The 15,707-nt window shown below is 39.8% G+C and overlaps 2 protein-coding genes and 1 pseudogene across 5 annotated transcripts; 1 reads left to right on the top strand and 2 right to left on the bottom strand.

The window, feature by feature from the left end:
- Window positions 1–13: 13 nt before the first annotated feature.
- Window positions 14–11,723, top strand: parp2 (poly (ADP-ribose) polymerase 2). Of its 3 annotated transcripts, XM_068604378.1 has the most exons (20): window positions 14–207; window positions 1,127–1,336; window positions 1,533–1,700; window positions 1,869–1,939; window positions 2,442–2,492; window positions 2,734–2,830; window positions 2,944–3,019; window positions 3,102–3,204; window positions 3,280–3,433; window positions 3,641–3,779; window positions 3,870–3,933; window positions 4,042–4,176; window positions 4,500–4,627; window positions 4,757–4,856; window positions 4,966–5,064; window positions 5,302–5,426; window positions 5,725–5,841; window positions 6,735–6,862; window positions 9,147–9,284; window positions 11,671–11,723. In XM_068604378.1, the coding sequence occupies exons 1-18, from the start codon at window positions 132–134 to the stop codon at window positions 6,739–6,741; spliced, it is 1,920 nt and encodes a 639-aa protein (XP_068460479.1). In that variant the 5' UTR covers window positions 14–131; the 3' UTR covers window positions 6,742–6,862; window positions 9,147–9,284; window positions 11,671–11,723. The 3 variants fall into 3 exon arrangements, with proteins under 3 accessions (XP_068460479.1, XP_068460471.1, XP_068460464.1); XM_068604370.1 differs by lacking the exon at window positions 11,671–11,723 and having other exon boundaries at window positions 9,147–9,352; XM_068604363.1 differs by lacking the exons at window positions 6,735–6,862; window positions 9,147–9,284; window positions 11,671–11,723 and having other exon boundaries at window positions 5,725–6,165.
- Window positions 6,696–10,034, bottom strand: LOC137804916 (protein lifeguard 1-like; annotated as a pseudogene).
- LOC137804912 (protein lifeguard 1-like) lies at window positions 11,351–15,250 on the bottom strand. Of its 2 annotated transcripts, XM_068604404.1 has the most exons (6): window positions 15,020–15,250; window positions 13,642–13,930; window positions 12,949–13,149; window positions 12,172–12,300; window positions 11,930–12,073; window positions 11,351–11,790 (listed from the first exon to the last, which is right to left on the bottom strand). In XM_068604404.1, exons 2-6 carry the CDS (start codon window positions 13,927–13,929, stop codon window positions 11,656–11,658), a joined length of 897 nt encoding a protein of 298 aa, XP_068460505.1. In that variant the 5' UTR covers window position 13,930; window positions 15,020–15,250; the 3' UTR covers window positions 11,351–11,655. The 2 variants fall into 2 exon arrangements, with proteins under 2 accessions (XP_068460505.1, XP_068460494.1); XM_068604393.1 differs by lacking the exon at window positions 15,020–15,250 and having other exon boundaries at window positions 13,642–14,022.
- Between the last annotated feature and the right edge of the window lie 457 nt (window positions 15,251–15,707).

Raw genomic sequence — 15,707 nt, 5'->3', positions numbered from 1 at the left:
GCCACACGATCTTTTGCGGCACCGGCGTGGAAACAGTGGCGGGGAAAGTTTTTCCGTCCGCCCCCCTTTTGTTACCCCATTATTATTGTAGTTACACATCTACCGCGAGTTATTTTATTCATAAACCAACAATGAGGCGCACGAGAGCTTCGAAGACTAAAAGTCAGACCTCTGCTCATGAAGCTGAGGAGGTCCTGTCAAAAAAAGGTTGGTGCTCGCCAGCCGTTGGAAGCTAATGTTAGCTAGCTGTTTGTTGAGCAGTTGAGAACATGCCCGGGCAAAAGAAGAGGAGAGCTGGGAAATACATGTGGAGCTATGTATTTGTGGTTCATGAGGCTTTACTCTTTTTTATTATAAAGCCAGCTTCTTTACCCGTTTACAAGTTGAAGCATGTTAGTAAAACCTGTTCTGCCACTGTCAACCGTCATTAGCTTAAAACAAACCTAAACTAAAGATATTGGACGAGTTAGGGACGTCACTCGTTCACAAAAAAACAGCTTGAACAAACTACAGGAGTCCTGCAATAAACCCTTTTATTAGGGTATTTTGTTTCCTTTGCTTTAGAGGGATATCTGTTGTCGTTTTGAAGGCTTTAGTTTGTGGTGCAGTTTAATCAGCTGATTTGCATCTAATTCCCTGATGTGTTTTGGTGCATATGATGTTCAATTTCATTGCTTTAAAAAAGCTTTGAATGTAAAAAACAAAACACATGCATTGAGTCAACTGTAAGAAAAATGTGTAATAACAATGTTAACTGTACTGTTTTTTTTTATTAGAAAAAAATAATTAGGGGTTTAAGATGAACAGAAACAGAAATGTGTCTGTAATTCAATACAAAAAGTTAGGTTCAATAATGGTTATGTCATGTTATTAAGTTCGCCATTCCTAGCTTTTCAAAGTCAAGTTCATTTTAATCTTATAAATGTTTGTTCATCATTCCCAGTCATTCGAAATAATTAAGTACAGAAATATCTGTTCTTCAATCATATACTTTTTAGCGATTTTTTAAACAGGCAGTCCTTTTTCTTTTCATAATAACTAGGGAAGTCCCAAGTTACCATAACTCTGAAGTGCCGCTTTAACAGTGTTCATAACGTATGAACAACCCAACTCTTGTGTGTATCAGTGTGGCAGTGGAAGGGGGATGAAGGACAGTGGGAACCATACTCGTCTGCAGACTGCGTCTTGTTGGACTCAGCCGTCTCTTCAGGAAACACTTCTGTTACTCTGTCTCTGGGTTCTGGGGCGAGCTACGAAGTCGACTTGAAGAAGATGGTCCAGATTAATCCGGTCACCAAGTACAAGAGGAAGGTTCGTTCTCAGACAGTAAAACCAGGTATGTGTGGGTTATACCATATCTGTCTGTAACAGTGTCTCAGTGTTGTTTTATTGTAACTAAAAACAGCTTTATGATGTAGTAGATGTTTTAAATGAACAATACTTTTTTACTGATTAGTACATTTCGGTAGAAATAATATTCAAAATTTCTGAATCTATTTAAAATGTTTCTTCTGTCGCCGTCTTCTGTTCAGAAAGTATGAATGAGGCCGGTGACTTGGCTGCTCAAACTGAGATGCCAGTTCAACTTAAAGAGGAAGAGGAGGACACGGAAACACAACCTGCAGCTAAGAGGAAGAGAGCCCAGAGCAAGAGTCAGACAAAAACTAAACAAATGCCCAAAGAAGAAATAAAAAATGAAGGTAAAGTGGATTTTATTGTTATATATGTTGTCTATGTCACCATTGAAATGTGAAATAGGATTTTAAAGTAGTTGAGTGACTATGACTTCTGTGTTTCTTTTGTTCGTATAAGGGGTTACCTGTACTTTCATGATTTGTTTTATGTCTGATCTTGATGTTGTTGAACAGAGGTCGTGAGGACGGTGGTCATGAAAGGAAAAGCTCCAGTGGACGCTGAATGTAAAGCCAAACTGGGAAAGGTAAAGTATCTTTGGTGCGCACCACATATGAAACTCATGATTGACATTGGACACGCTTGTGGTGTGATACCTGTAAAAGCTGCTCCGGGTACAGTTCCTCTTGTGAGCTTGTTTATTCTACTGTGAAATGTCCCAACTTCAATACAAAAATTGAGTTAGAATCATTTAAATGATTGTTGTATTGATGATTAGTTACAGAGCTGATATGCAATGTAGGATTCTCAGACTGAGTTTGAGTACATCAGTGCAAACACTGGTACATAACAAAAGCATCCAATGTGTTTACTTATTAGTAATTTGACATTTTTGCTCTTGTGATTTAATAAGTCATCTTTATAAAGTATATTTTCTTTGAATAAACATCTAACGAATGCAACCAATTAGAGGTGCAACTATATGTCCATTTAAGGTTAAACTATTTTTATTGTTTCAGTAATTTTTAATGCAAAAATGTCAAATTAGCTGGTTCCAGCTTCTCGTAACTGTTCAATTTCTCTTTCAGGCTCATGTTTACAATGAAGGAAATGATGTTTACGACGTGATGCTGAATCAGGTAAAAACATAATCTTGCCCAACTAAAGGTTGGAAGTGCTTTTTGGTAAAAACAAAATGGATTTGCAAAGTGTGATTCTTCAAAGCTACTATTACCTTATAATTCAGTCTCTCTACTGCTTTTTGAATCTGAATCTGAAACAAAAAAGGACTGTAAAAAAGATTTCACCTTTTAATTTGTGGGAAAGATTGTGAACAGATTTTTATGCTTGCAGCAAACACTTCTCACTCTTATTTTTCAGACCAATCTTCAGTTTAACAACAACAAATACTATCTGATCCAGCTGCTGCAAGATGAGGGCTCCAAGGTGTACAGTGTGTGGTCGAGGTGGGGCCGAGGTGAGTTCATGTGTCCGTGATTCTTAATGTATAAATGTAGCAAATGAACACAAGCCAGAAATTTGGAACTAACTGATTGAATGTATTTTGGTTGTTTCTTTATTTATTTTAAGTGGGAAAAGTGGGTCAGAGCAGTCTGTCAGCCTGTGGTGGAGACCTGCTGAAAGCCAAAGACATCTTCAAGAAAAAGTAAGGATATTTAAATATTTCCAGATGTCTGCCATTAATGTGGGTTTAGTAAAGTTCTGAAACTTGTTTTGTTTTGCCACAGGTTTCTAGACAAGACCAAGAATGAGTGGGAACACAGAGCGAGTTTTGACAAAGTTGCTGGAAAATACGACATGGTGTTCATGGACTTCAGCACGAGTGAAAAGGCAAAGAACCGGCAGCTTATTTATCCATTCAATGTCTTCTGTCATTTTGTATACTGATATATTTCACTGCTCCAGGAGGAGAACCAGACTACTGCGGATGCTGCACCCAAAAAGAGGATCTCCAAGTTGGATGCGAAGATCCAGTCTCTCCTGGAGCTAATCTGTGACATCAAAGCCATGGAGGAGTGCGTGCTGGAGATGAAGTTTGACACCCGTAAAGCTCCTCTGGGTAATTATTTTTCTACTAATAATATTCCTAGAATTTAACCTAATTGTATAGAGTACATACATCATTTTAAAATATTCAAGTTGCTACTTTTTGCTCCAAAGATACGATTAAAAAAAAAGGTAATAAGTCTAGATACAATGTGAGTAGGTACCTTTCTTCGTTGTGTTTCATATTTAAAATTCTCTCTTGTTTTTCTCATCCCTGCAGGCAAGCTGACCACAGAGCAGATCCGTGCAGGCTACTCAGCCCTGAAGAAAATCGAGGATTGTTTGAAGAAGAAGAGCAACAGTTGTGAGCTGCTGGAAGCATGCAACCAGTTCTACACCCGCATCCCTCATGACTTTGGGTGAGGGGAAAATGTGGCTGAGGAGTCAGAGAGTTGCACTGATGCTGTGGAGAAATGTGACGTCTGAATGATTTCACATTGTGTTTCCAGGTTGAAAACTCCGCCAATTATTCGTACAGAAGATGAGCTGAAGGAAAAAATTACACTTTTGGAGGTAAAGGGGGGAGATTTTCTACAATTATTCTATTTATGTCTTCATTTAAACCTGTGGTCCATCCTGGATTATGCATGTATATTTTTTAGTTTTATTTCTTTTTTTAAGGCTCTGAGTGACATTCAGATAGCAGTGAAAATGGTTCAGTCCAGTGAAAACGGCGACGAACATCCTCTGGACAGACAGTACTGCTCCCTCCATTGTCAAATGCAGTCTTTGGACTCTAGCAGCCACGAGTACACGGTCAGTGTTTTACTACTTGTGTTGCATTTATTATTCAACCAAGTTACTGAAATTGTGTCATAACAGTCAAATTAGAAATAATAAATATTAATAGTACAAGTACATGCACTCACTGCAAAAGAAGTCTCTTGGGAACATGTTGGGCAAAGAGCTGTTGTTTTTTTTTCTAATATTCTTGTAACGTGTTTAATATTTAACAAGTTTCCCAGACTTATCAAATTACCAGTGAAAGCACTGAATAAATCCTGAAATTTAAGTCTTGTGATTGGTTTGCTTGCTACAAGTGAAAACACCAGAAAATTATTCCTCTTTTCTGTGTAAAGGTGGTAGAACAGTACCTACAGTCCACTCACGCCACCACCCATCGTGACTACACCATGACGGTCCTGGACATCTTCTCAGTGGACAGAGAAGAGGAGAGAAACAACTTCCTCTCTCAGATTCCCAACAGGTAAAACACACCTGAAGGCTTTGACCAATACCACAACTGGCTGTCGTTGCCTTAGATGTCATACTGAATGTCTGCATTGTTACAAAGTTCCTCTGATAAGACCACCCTGTGCGTCTGTCTGTCGACCAGGACTCTGTTGTGGCACGGCTCCCGCATGTCCAACTGGGTCGGCATCCTCAGCCAGGGGCTCCGAGTCGCCCCACCTGAAGCTCCCATCACTGGTTATATGGTACGGTAGGATGGCTAAGAAAAAAATACATATATTCATATACTGTTTTCACTTGGTTCTGACAATAAATTTTACCCGATAATAATTTCCCTGATTCTTTTTCATGTAGTTTGGTAAAGGTATCTACTTTGCTGACATGTCATCAAAGAGCGCCAACTACTGCTTTGCCGGTCAGAACAACAACGTGGGGCTGCTGCTGCTCTCCGAGGTGAGTTGATTCATGTAGTTGTGTGCACATCCTATATTCAGAACAGATACAGGGCAACAGATTTTAATGAAGGGAAAAAGAATAGTGTCTTTAGCTCCCAACAAAATGCATTTGAATGAAAAAGATGGAGGAACAAACTGCCAATATGAGACAACAACGCGTGTCACATGACACATTTGGCCCTGGACGTGATGCAACACTGGTTTACGTGAATTGTGTCTGTGTGTGTGGTTGCAGGTCGCTCTGGGAGACTGTCACGAGCTGCTGGACGCCGACTACGAGGCCAGCAACCTGCCGGCTGGAAAACAGAGCACCAAGGGCCTGGGAAGGACCGGACCCGACCCCAAGAACTCTGTCGATCTGTGAGTCCCTCTAAGTCCACTTGTCACGCAAAACAGAAAGTTTAAAGACGATTTATGGGAGAGGGTGTTTTTTTTTTCTCGCCACCTTATTTGGACACGACAATTAATCAACTAATAAATCAATAATAACAAACAATCGTTAGAAAATGCTGCTATCGATGAACATGTTTAACATGACTCCCAACCAATTTCCAAAGCATCACATGCTTTTTGAAATGTATTTAATTTAATTTCATGTATTTCATTATTTAATGTGTTTATTTTTGCAACTTTTCTAAAGTATTCCCCTCTTTCTCAGGGATGGTGTGACCGTGCCCATGGGCCCGGCGATAAAGACGGGGGTGGGTCAAAACAGCAGTTACTCCCTCCTGTACAACGAGTTCATCATTTACAACCCGGCCCAGGCTCGCATGAGGTACCTGCTCCGGATCAAGTTCAACTACTCTTCACTGTGGTGATGCCTGAAGCAAAGAGAAAAAGATTTGATATCTCTTTTTGGGTTCGACATTTTGGTCAAAGAAAGCCTCACCTCGAGCTATGGAAGATTGTAGCCGGCATTTAAAAAAATGTTTTCTGAAAACTTTCTGACAAAACAATTCAAAATAACTGGCAGATGAGGTCGTGGCAGCTCCAGATTAAACGCTTATGCAGCTCAATTAAAAATGAGACAACAACACCAACGCAACTAAATTGTTCTACAGTGGGGGGTTTTCTTAAAATAAAACGAGTCAGACAATGATGTTGGACCCTGTAAATACTTTCCTGAATATTGCTTAGTTTGTACAATTCACTTTGATGAAGGTGAAGATGGATCCATGTGGTAATCTGCTAACATTTTGCACTTCATTTTTGTTCTTGCAGCTTTTACATTGCATATATTCTCACTGTAAGATAAATTGTGTTCTTTTGTGTTTCTGCTTTGGTGCTGCATGAAACAAACGGTCTCATGGATTTTTTGGGGATTATCAGCGTCTGACTTTTAATCACACAACATAATGATTTTGGAGTTTCTTCAGACAGGTTTGGCGTGAGCATTTCTACAGAAGAATGACCTGAAATTCTATTGAATGTGTCTCATTTGTTAAAATAATAGTCGGGACACATTTGTGTTTTTTTATTGGATTTCTGTTCATGTAACAAAAGACGAAAACACTGAATATCATTTCAGCTAATGCACGAGTTACTGTATATACATAATAATAATAATAATAATAATAATAATAATAATAATAATAATAATAAAGACATTTTCCTCATGGTTACAGTTTGTATTGTATTGAATGTATTTTAGTTTCACCTCCTCCCCAGCAGGTAGAGGAAGATGAGGACTATGTCCAGGTAGATCCTGAGAGCAGCGTTGACGTATTCCTCTGGATCCAGACGGTAGCTCATCATCCCCATCATCAGCAACTGAAGGGAGGAAGAGTTAGGACAGGGTGAGCGAGTCCCACCACATGGCTAGATTAAAGGAATATTTTATAAGAGAAGACATGTCACAGTAAAAGCACAGGTGTAGATAATACAGTGAGTAATGGCAGATTTGATTGAATAATTAGCCCTTCTGGTTTCAGGATTACGTTCCTTTACCTATTTAGTAATTTTTTTCTGCATATTAGTGATGATTAATTATCAAAAATCTCAATGTCTAAATACCTTGTATCAGCACCGATGGTCAACCCAGCAATATCGTCTTATATATCAACATATTTGGACAGAAATATGGTGATAATACATTTTCTAGTGACAGTTAACCCCCAGATTCACTTGAGATTCGTCCTCTTTCATTTTTGTGCCGCTTGGTTTGTTCGTTATTAGATGTCAATGCCCACAAAATGTGCTCAAAAGCTAAATGAAAAGAAATGAGAAAATATAGACTGCAGGATCTCTGCAGACACACTTCTAGTCATCATATGGTGATGATTCAGCAGGATTACTGGAGGCATGTAAATTACATGTGAACAGTTTTATTAGTGATAGTATTGTTAAAACTACTGAGTCGACCAAGACTCAGTAGTAAGATATATATATATATACGTTGATCTTTTCTCCCGTACCAGTGAATACAGCCGAGCACCCGGACATCCACTGATGTCATCAGTGACAAATGAGTAGAATGTGCATGAACACAAACATGTTCAAGTCCACAGTCAGAACCAGCAGAACACCGGACCAGATACTGAAACCACGAGTCTGCAAAGAAAACAGGGACGCATTAGTCCAAGCAGTAACTTCATTCAGACATTCGTTGTGTTCTTAATTGCACACCAGCCTGACGGCACAACCTTGAGAGAGTATAACCGCCCTGCATACAAATAAGTCCTTTGACTCTCAGAATAATACGTTAAAATGTATTTTAAAGTCTTGTGTTAAATATTGGTATTCACACAGGATCTAAAACAGGAGTTGCACATATTTACTTAAACACATTTAAAACCCTGAATTTAAAATGACTGTACTGTGATTGTTGTGTAAAAATAATAAATTTAGTCAATCTTTTCAGTTTCTCTTTTCAAAGATTATAATTTTTGTGCATGAAAATCTGAAAGTTGTGGAAAGTGTTCTTCTCGGTCTCCCATATTCCAAAATGACGTCTTTAAGTGTCTTGTCTTGGTTGACCAGCGGTCTGAACTCAAACAGATCATAACTTTACAATAATATAAAAAGATGAAACTGAAGAATTTTACATATTTTTTCTCTAAAAAAACAATCAATGATCATCATAGATGCGAATTAAACTTCTGTCAAACGTCTTCATAAATTAGTTGACTAATCATTCGCTCTGCCTCTTCTGATGCTTTATCATCAGATCTTCTTTACGAGAAGCAGTTGAGGAGCTGGAACTTAACAAAACCCCGATACGTTACAGGCAACTAAAATTGTCTGCAGATTGCTCTGTTTAAAAAAGAAGCACAGATCGTGATGTCTGTCTCGATAAAGCATTTAGAAAAGCAGCTCTTTGGCTCCTTCGCCTGGTTGTCTGACCTCTGCGGAGAATGCAATGATCATGACAGAAATGGCCACCGTTGCTCCCATCGTGATGGCGACGTCAGTGGTATCGTGGAAGGAGGCGATGGTTCCCACCATGTATGACAAGCTCAGCGTGACCACCACCTGCGCGCACAACATGCAATGCATTATACTTTAACCTTATCTTTAAAAAAAAAGAAGAAAGAAGCTTTATTTGTTCACGTTTAACTGCTTCAAACAGAAATTCTGATTGTTTATGTCTTTTAGAACTTAATATGAAACGTGCAGACACCTTTCCTTTAGCAAGAAACCCTTTTTAAAGACTTCATGAATACCATCAGGAGTGAATATAAAGCACATTTGTTTAAGTTTCCATGTCTTCATGAAATCTACTTGATCACTACTTGGCGTGACGTTTCCTGTCGAGGCTTTTTTGTTTTACGTCAGCTTCAGGGAGTAACCCGGCAATGTTAGTAACATGTTCTATATTCTGTAGTTATCTTTCACAATGCAGGAATTCCTCATTTTTAATTCCTATACTTGACCAAGGTATTTCACTTCTCTGCTGAGGATATGATTGTGTTTCATATCAAGATGTTTCATTTTCAATCACAAAGATATTGTATTTTTTTTTTCATCTCAGGGTTAACTGTCTTTGTTGGTTATTATTTAAATGTCTTGTTGTGTATTTATAATGCAGGTATTAGTGACAGTATCCATATTGTGGGGTTTTATGCTCCCGTGTGTTCGTAGCCCACCAGTCCTACGATGTTCCAGGGGTGACGTCGTCTGAAAGACTTGCAGTTGAGGGCCATGGTGCCCACGATAAAGATGATGATGGAGCCGAGGTAGGCCCACAGGTTGGTCTGCACCGCCGCGCTCCTGGAGAAGGTGAACACACACACCACACTGAAGATGAACAGCAGCTGGAGAGTCAGGATGCTGAACACCTGCACAGGGGAAAGATGAAGAACGAGCATTTAACGATAAAGCAAATACATGTTGACAGTCATGATGCATGACCCTTTATGGATGAAAACAAAACTTTACTTGTCAACACGTTCACTAAAACTATCTTTTAATTACGAAGGATGGTTGGATCATTACACTTGTGCTGTAATATGCTCATAATAATATATATATAATTAATAGTATTGCATAGCTTTAGCTCAAAAGTCGTACAAACCTTTCTAACAAACGCTCGTCTCTCGGCCATCGGTGGAGTCGTTTCCGCCGAGGCTTCTGGGAGGATGTCCCGGAAAGACTTGTACCCAGTTGTAGGTTGATAGATGCGAATTGTCTCGATTTTGGGTGGAGGGCACAGTTCCGGGGCTGCAGAGTAGGGTGGAGGTTGCTGTCCTTCGTAGGAGTATAACGGTGGTGGTGGTGGTGGGGAGGACACATCGTCCTGTGCCTCTGTGGATATGCGGGGCTCTTCTGTGTCGGACATTCTGGAGGAAACTGGGTGGAAAATGTTTTAAATCTTGATTTTAGCGGATGGGTTTGTAGCTGAGCAAGAAACACCTGCAAGTAAAGGTGTAGTTGTTGCACGAGGAAGTAGAAAAAGGCAAGGTATGGGAGGTTGTGACGAGGAGCTGAGAAGAACAAAGAACGAGGAATTTTGCTTTTATGCGCATCTGTTTTAGCAAGTGTTAATTCACAATAACTGGAGTAGAAAGGCAATTAACATTGTACAGGTGAAGCAAATAAAACCATAGAAGAAGAAAAAGAAGCTTGTGTCATGTGTACGTACACCTTTAATTGATAACAAATAAACTGAAACGCTTGACTGACACATTAACATTTAATGTCGCGAAACAAGGAGAACTTTTGTGTGGCAGAGACATCCGTGATGTTGTGTAGATCGACCTCGTTTTACATCAACATATTTTAATGAGCTGGTAATTGTTTTTGAGCATTTAACATACGTTCTCATAGCTGTGGGGTTCAGTGAAAACACACATTTCTTCTTCCTCCTCTGACTAATTACTTTAAATTAATACAAATAGAATTGTTGCAGTAAGTAAATGGCTAAATATGTTTATTAAAATCTCAGTAAACACACCCTGAGGCAGGATTACTAACTGTTATATCTTGTAAATACTACAAGTCAATCAAGTGAAAAGCAGAATGTGTGTACTTTACACACAGAACAAGATAAGAATACACAATAGAGAGTTCAGTAAACGTTCTTCTTACCTTTTCTGCTGTATTATAATTGTCTGAGACACGCTGTGTGAGGAGGAGGAGGCGACACAAAACGGAACCGTGCATGTCGATCGTTATCATTCCTTCTTCCAACTGCAGTGGAGAGTTCCACTTCCTCACGATGTGAAGTGAAGTACAAAGTCCACCACTTGGTCAGATGTTGACAAGGGATGGTCACTTCAATCAAAGGTGGGACAATTTAGGACACATTATCTAATTTGTGTTTGTCATTATTGGACCTGAACATGTTTTCTGCCGGCTTTGGCAAGGCGGAAATTGTAAATGCAGAAATTCCTGTAAAGCCTGTTTCCAGACCTCTAAATCCTTGACTCACATGTGTCTGACGTCAGACTGAAAATGAACTTAAATTGTTCCCTGCTGTCTCAGCTTTGTAACCTCTTTGATCAGGTGGTGTGTAATAACATTGTATTTTTGAATGAAATCAGTCTTTTCGATGTTCATCCATTAGCTCTACTGGAGCTTCAGCCTTCAGCAGCAGATGGAGTTTGTCCAGTGGCCATGAAATAGTAGACGTTCAAGATCCTTTTTTGTTTTTTTTCATCCTGTTAGCTTTAAGGTAAAAATGTAAAGTGTATGTTTAACCTTGTAAACAGCTGGCTACAAAAGAGAGGAAGCTCATGGGATACAATTGAAAGCTTGTGGTCAGATTTTTCTCAGCATTTTTGAACACTGAAAAGCTATGTGTTAAAACAAATTGCATTGAAACAACACTTTGCACTACTTCCTGTCCCTACCGCTGTGTATCGCAGACGACATCAAATCAATGTGAGCTGTTGTGGAGGTTCTTCAGGCAGGTGTGAGCATTTCTACAGAATAATTACCTAAATTATATTAAATGTGTCTCATCACTACCAGAAAAAAAACAGAAATTGAAAGCTCTCATTCTCGTACAGTACAACAATATCGCACATAGATTTTTGTTTATGTGGTATTGTCAGTTTATACAGGATACAGTATATACATAATAAAGATATTTTCCCCATGGTTACAGTTTAGAGTTGTCAGTCCGTTTGTACGTGAATGTATTTTAGTTTCACCTCCTCCCCAGCAGGTAGAGGAAGATGAGAACTATGTCCAGGTAGATCATGAGAGCAGCGTTGATGTATTCCTCTGGATCCAGACGGTAGCTCATCATCCCCATCATCAGCTGACAGTCCACCATCAGGAACTGAGGGAGGAAGCGATAGGACAGGGTGAGAGAGTACCACCAGAGAACTATACCAGCAATTTAAAGGCATATCACAGGAGCAAAAGCACATGTTTAAATATTGTTATTATGGTATACGTTTGTTCCTTTTCTCCCGTACCAGTGAATACAGCAGAGCGCCCAGACACCCGTAGGCGACTTCACCGATGTACGAGTAGTAGAAGGTGCAGAAGAACCCGAACATGATCAGGTCCACGGCCAGAATCAGCAGAACACCGTACCAAACGGTGAAATCAAAACGAGTCTGCAAACAACACAAGCAGATCGCTCGGTTCAAGTTAAACACAGGTCACGATGTCTGCAACACAGGAAGCGTATTTGCAACGCAGCTCTTTGTCTGACCTGTGCGGAGAATGCAATGATAGCGACAGAAATGGCCACCGTTACTCCCATCGTGATGACGACCGCAGTGGTGTCGTGGAAGGAGGCGATGGTTCCCACCATGTATGACAAGCTCATGGTGACCACCACCTGCAGGCACGGCATGCAATGTGTTAATCACCGCCAATGTCCTCAGAGGCCTTATAGATAGTTTCACGTTGAACTGTTTAAAACAGAGGCAGGTCCAGATTGTTTATGTCTTAAAATTATCATAGTTTCATATTTTTTACCATAGTTTCATAAGTTTTTGTGCTTAAAAGGTTCATGAGAATTTGCCAAAACGCCCGCCCACCTAACCCTAACAGAGGAAGCGCCTGTCCTACTTTCAAATGCTAACAAAACCTCAAGCGCTTTAGAGGAAACGGAGGTTTTCATTTGGAAACATTACATTTTTCAGTTTTTCAGAGGTTTAAGAGTTAAGAAAAACCAAGCAGTAAATAAAAGATTGGCCAAAATGTTTTATGATTACTACTTTAATGTCGTATCCCTACCAGAATATATTTTCTTATCTACCTTTTTTTTTGTTATTAAATGTGTAACTTTTACTGTTACCGATTTGTTGAGGAAATAATCATGTGTCTCAGATGTTTCACATCCGATATGCGCGTCTCCTTTAAAGCTACAAAAAAATGGTCCTTTGAGTCTATTTAAATGTTTTGTTGTATCTGTGACCGAATCTATATTCAATGTCCCAATGAGATCATTCTGGTTTTATGCTCCCGTGTGTTCGTAGCCCACCAGTCCCACGATGTTCCAGGGGTGACGTCGACTGAAGGACTTGCAGCAGCTGAGCGCCATGGCGACCACGATGAAGATGATGATGGAGCTGAGGTAAGGCCCCAGGTTGGTCTGCACCGCCTCTTTGACCACGCGGGAGAAGGTGAACACACACACCACACTGAAGGTGAACAGCAGCTGGAGAGTCAGGATGCTGAACACCTGCACAGGGGAAAATTAAGAAGTCATAAAAACAAACAGATACATTTGTGTATATATATATATATATATATATATATATATATATATATATATATATATATATATATATATATATATATATACACACTGTAAAAGCCTCCTGTGGACATGTGTTGTAAATTAGCATTTCACTACAAACACTCAACACAGTGCAACAATTATTTTTTTTTTTTCTTGTCCACGCATTCACTGAAGTTGTATTATGAGAGAATGTTGGATTATTCAGCACAACATCTGACCCCGCTCTCTAGAATTTTTTCCAAAGCGATTTACAATAATTAAGAATCTCTCGTCCAGTTTTGTGTTGCAAAAAATACATTCCCTCTGTTCTCTTCCCGTTAATCGTCCCTGAAATTTCTCTCGCGAGCTGCGACCCCGAAAGGGAGAGTCCCGAAAAACCAGGTCGGGAATAATCTGGTGTAGGAAAAGGCCCGCTTAGCGAGTCGTACAAACCTTTCTAACAAACGCTCGTCTCACTGTCTTATCATCAAAAGAAGACGAGGCCATCAGTCCGGTCGTGTCCGGCGAGGCTTCTGGGAGGATGTCCCGGAAAGACTCGTACCCAGATGTAGGTTGATAGATGCGAGTTGTCTCGAACTTGGGTGGAGCGCACAGTTCCGGGACTGCAGAGTAGGGTGGAGGTTGCTGTCCTTCGTAGGAGTATAGCGGTGGTGGTGGTAGTGGGGAGGACACATCGTCCTGTGTCTCTCTGGATATGAGGGGCTCTTCTGTGTCTGACATTCTGGAGGAAACTGAGGGTCAAACACAGAAGTTGAGTCAAATCCAAAGATCGGCTTAAGCGAAAGCAAAATTGGGTCTCATGGGACACATTGTGTTGAGCAGTTGCAGTGATTAATCGATGCCACTTTAGGTGACTACATAGTGTAGTTGATGCTGTCAAGTGGAACTCGTATATCCAATCATCAGTGGTCAATCATTGATGAGAGAGATTGTGGAAGGAGAACAAAAAAGCAGAAACGGCTTCTCCCGTTTATATCTGTTGCTTTCATTGCGTCAAACACGGTACTTTGATTTAACGTCTGCCCGCAAGCTCATGCAGGGTTGCTTACTTTGTATCCTGTTGCAAGAACGGTGTAAACATTGGGAAGTAAAACTCGAGCTGTGATGTCACTTCTCTCACTCCCAGACAACATGATTGGAAATACAAGTGCTGTTTCAAGTTAGTTAGTTTTAGGAAGTTGGGTTTTCTGAGAAGCATAATGTCTGAAGAACCTTAACCTGAGGTTTTATTTAAGGCACGACATCTAAAAGCAATAAGTAAACAGACGTTTTGACTCGTCATAATAGGAAAAGCACAGATGTTTCTAATAATATTAACGATTAATCTGGTATATTTGTGTTTTAGACGGTGGGGATGAAGTACTCAGAACCTTCATTTTAAGTTTAAGTATAAATACCATGGCCTAAAATACTCTTTTACAAGTTAAAGTACTGAATTACATTTGTGACACAAGTATAAGTACAGAGTTATCACAACAATAACTTATTTAACTGACAATCTTAAACTGAATTAACTCAAAATCCTCAAAATCACACAAAGCAAATCTGTAGTACCCACAGTGGTGTCGAGCTATTAAGTGTTTTTGGCAGGTTTTGCACAATTACATGTAAACTACATGAATAAATAAGGGGTAAATGGAAAAAAATGTATCTTTTTGATTTGAGTTAACAGACCCGTTGAAGGGTTGTCGACAGTACCAGTAAATTCCATACTCAAATAAAAAAAGCAGCAGATTAAACAGAAGGTATTGCTTTTACTTTCCGCACAGAACAAGTTAAGACAACGTAGTAAAATGAATGTTCTGCTCACCTTTTCTGCTGGATTGTAGTCGCGTCTGTGCTGTGTGAGAAGAAAACGCTTGATGATGAGTGTCCTTGATCCGCCCACCCTGTGGTGTAGTTTCACTTCCTAACAGCATCAAATGAAGGCAAAAAGAAAGAAAAACTCTGCCCGCGAGGACTCATTGCAGAAACTCTACTGTTGCTTCACAGTCGGTCAGAGGTCATCAAAAGTGGGGCGAGGGGACTTCCAGGGTCCACATCACCATATGACCGTCTAGACTTGAGTACAATGAACATATAGTGTGAGACGTTTTAGAGACAAAACAATAAAACTAACAATAATCTGCAGGTTTATCAATGATGAACATTGTCAATAGTTGCAGCAGGATCAGAACTAATGCTCACATTTGCAAACTATTACTGCATCTGTATGGTTTAATATGCAAAAGATTTCCTCATTAAGAGGGAGGATTTTTTTCATGAGGTTCCCAGTTTGTCACTTACAAACATAGTTCTTTAGAAAGACTTGTAAGTTAGTATTAATGGAATTTAAAGTGGCAGTCCTGGTCCATTTGCTGTCTCCAAACAAAAAGAGTTTTCTCCCAGCGAGGTCGACAGACTCTTCTATAGAAACGCCCAGCGGGGAAACCTCTTGGCGAGTACCATCGTGTTGTTCTTGTCTAAGGGAGATAAGTTTGCTCCAGACACAAAGACAC

This window comes from Clinocottus analis, unplaced genomic scaffold, assembly GCF_023055335.1.
Source record: "Clinocottus analis isolate CAN_PGR_092001 unplaced genomic scaffold, fCliAna1.0.p SCAF_11, whole genome shotgun sequence".
Classification (NCBI taxonomy): Eukaryota; Metazoa; Chordata; class Actinopteri; order Perciformes; family Cottidae; genus Clinocottus; species Clinocottus analis.
This window is presented reverse-complemented; position numbering and strand designations above follow the sequence as displayed.

Excerpts from the sequence above, each read along its gene's own strand:
- parp2 (XM_068604363.1), top strand. The coding sequence starts at position 132 with ATGAGGCGCACGAGAGCTTCGAAGACTAAAAGTCAGACCTCTGCTCAT. Across the intron at positions 3,205-3,279 it reads ACTTCAGCACGAGTGAAAAG|GAGGAGAACCAGACTACTGC; the intron begins GCAAAGAACCGG and ends TCACTGCTCCAG. Across the intron at positions 3,780-3,869 it reads CGCATCCCTCATGACTTTGG|GTTGAAAACTCCGCCAATTA; the intron begins GTGAGGGGAAAA and ends TTGTGTTTCCAG.
- LOC137804912 (XM_068604404.1), bottom strand. The coding sequence starts at position 13,929 with ATGTCAGACACAGAAGAGCCCCTCATATCCAGAGAGACACAGGACGAT. Across the intron at positions 12,301-12,948 it reads CCTGGAACATCGTGGGACTG|GTGGTGGTCACCATGAGCTT; the intron begins GTGGGCTACGAA and ends CCGTGCCTGCAG. Across the intron at positions 11,791-11,929 it reads GCGCTCTGCTGTATTCACTG|TTCCTGATGGTGGACTGTCA; the intron begins GTACGGGAGAAA and ends TTCCTCCCTCAG.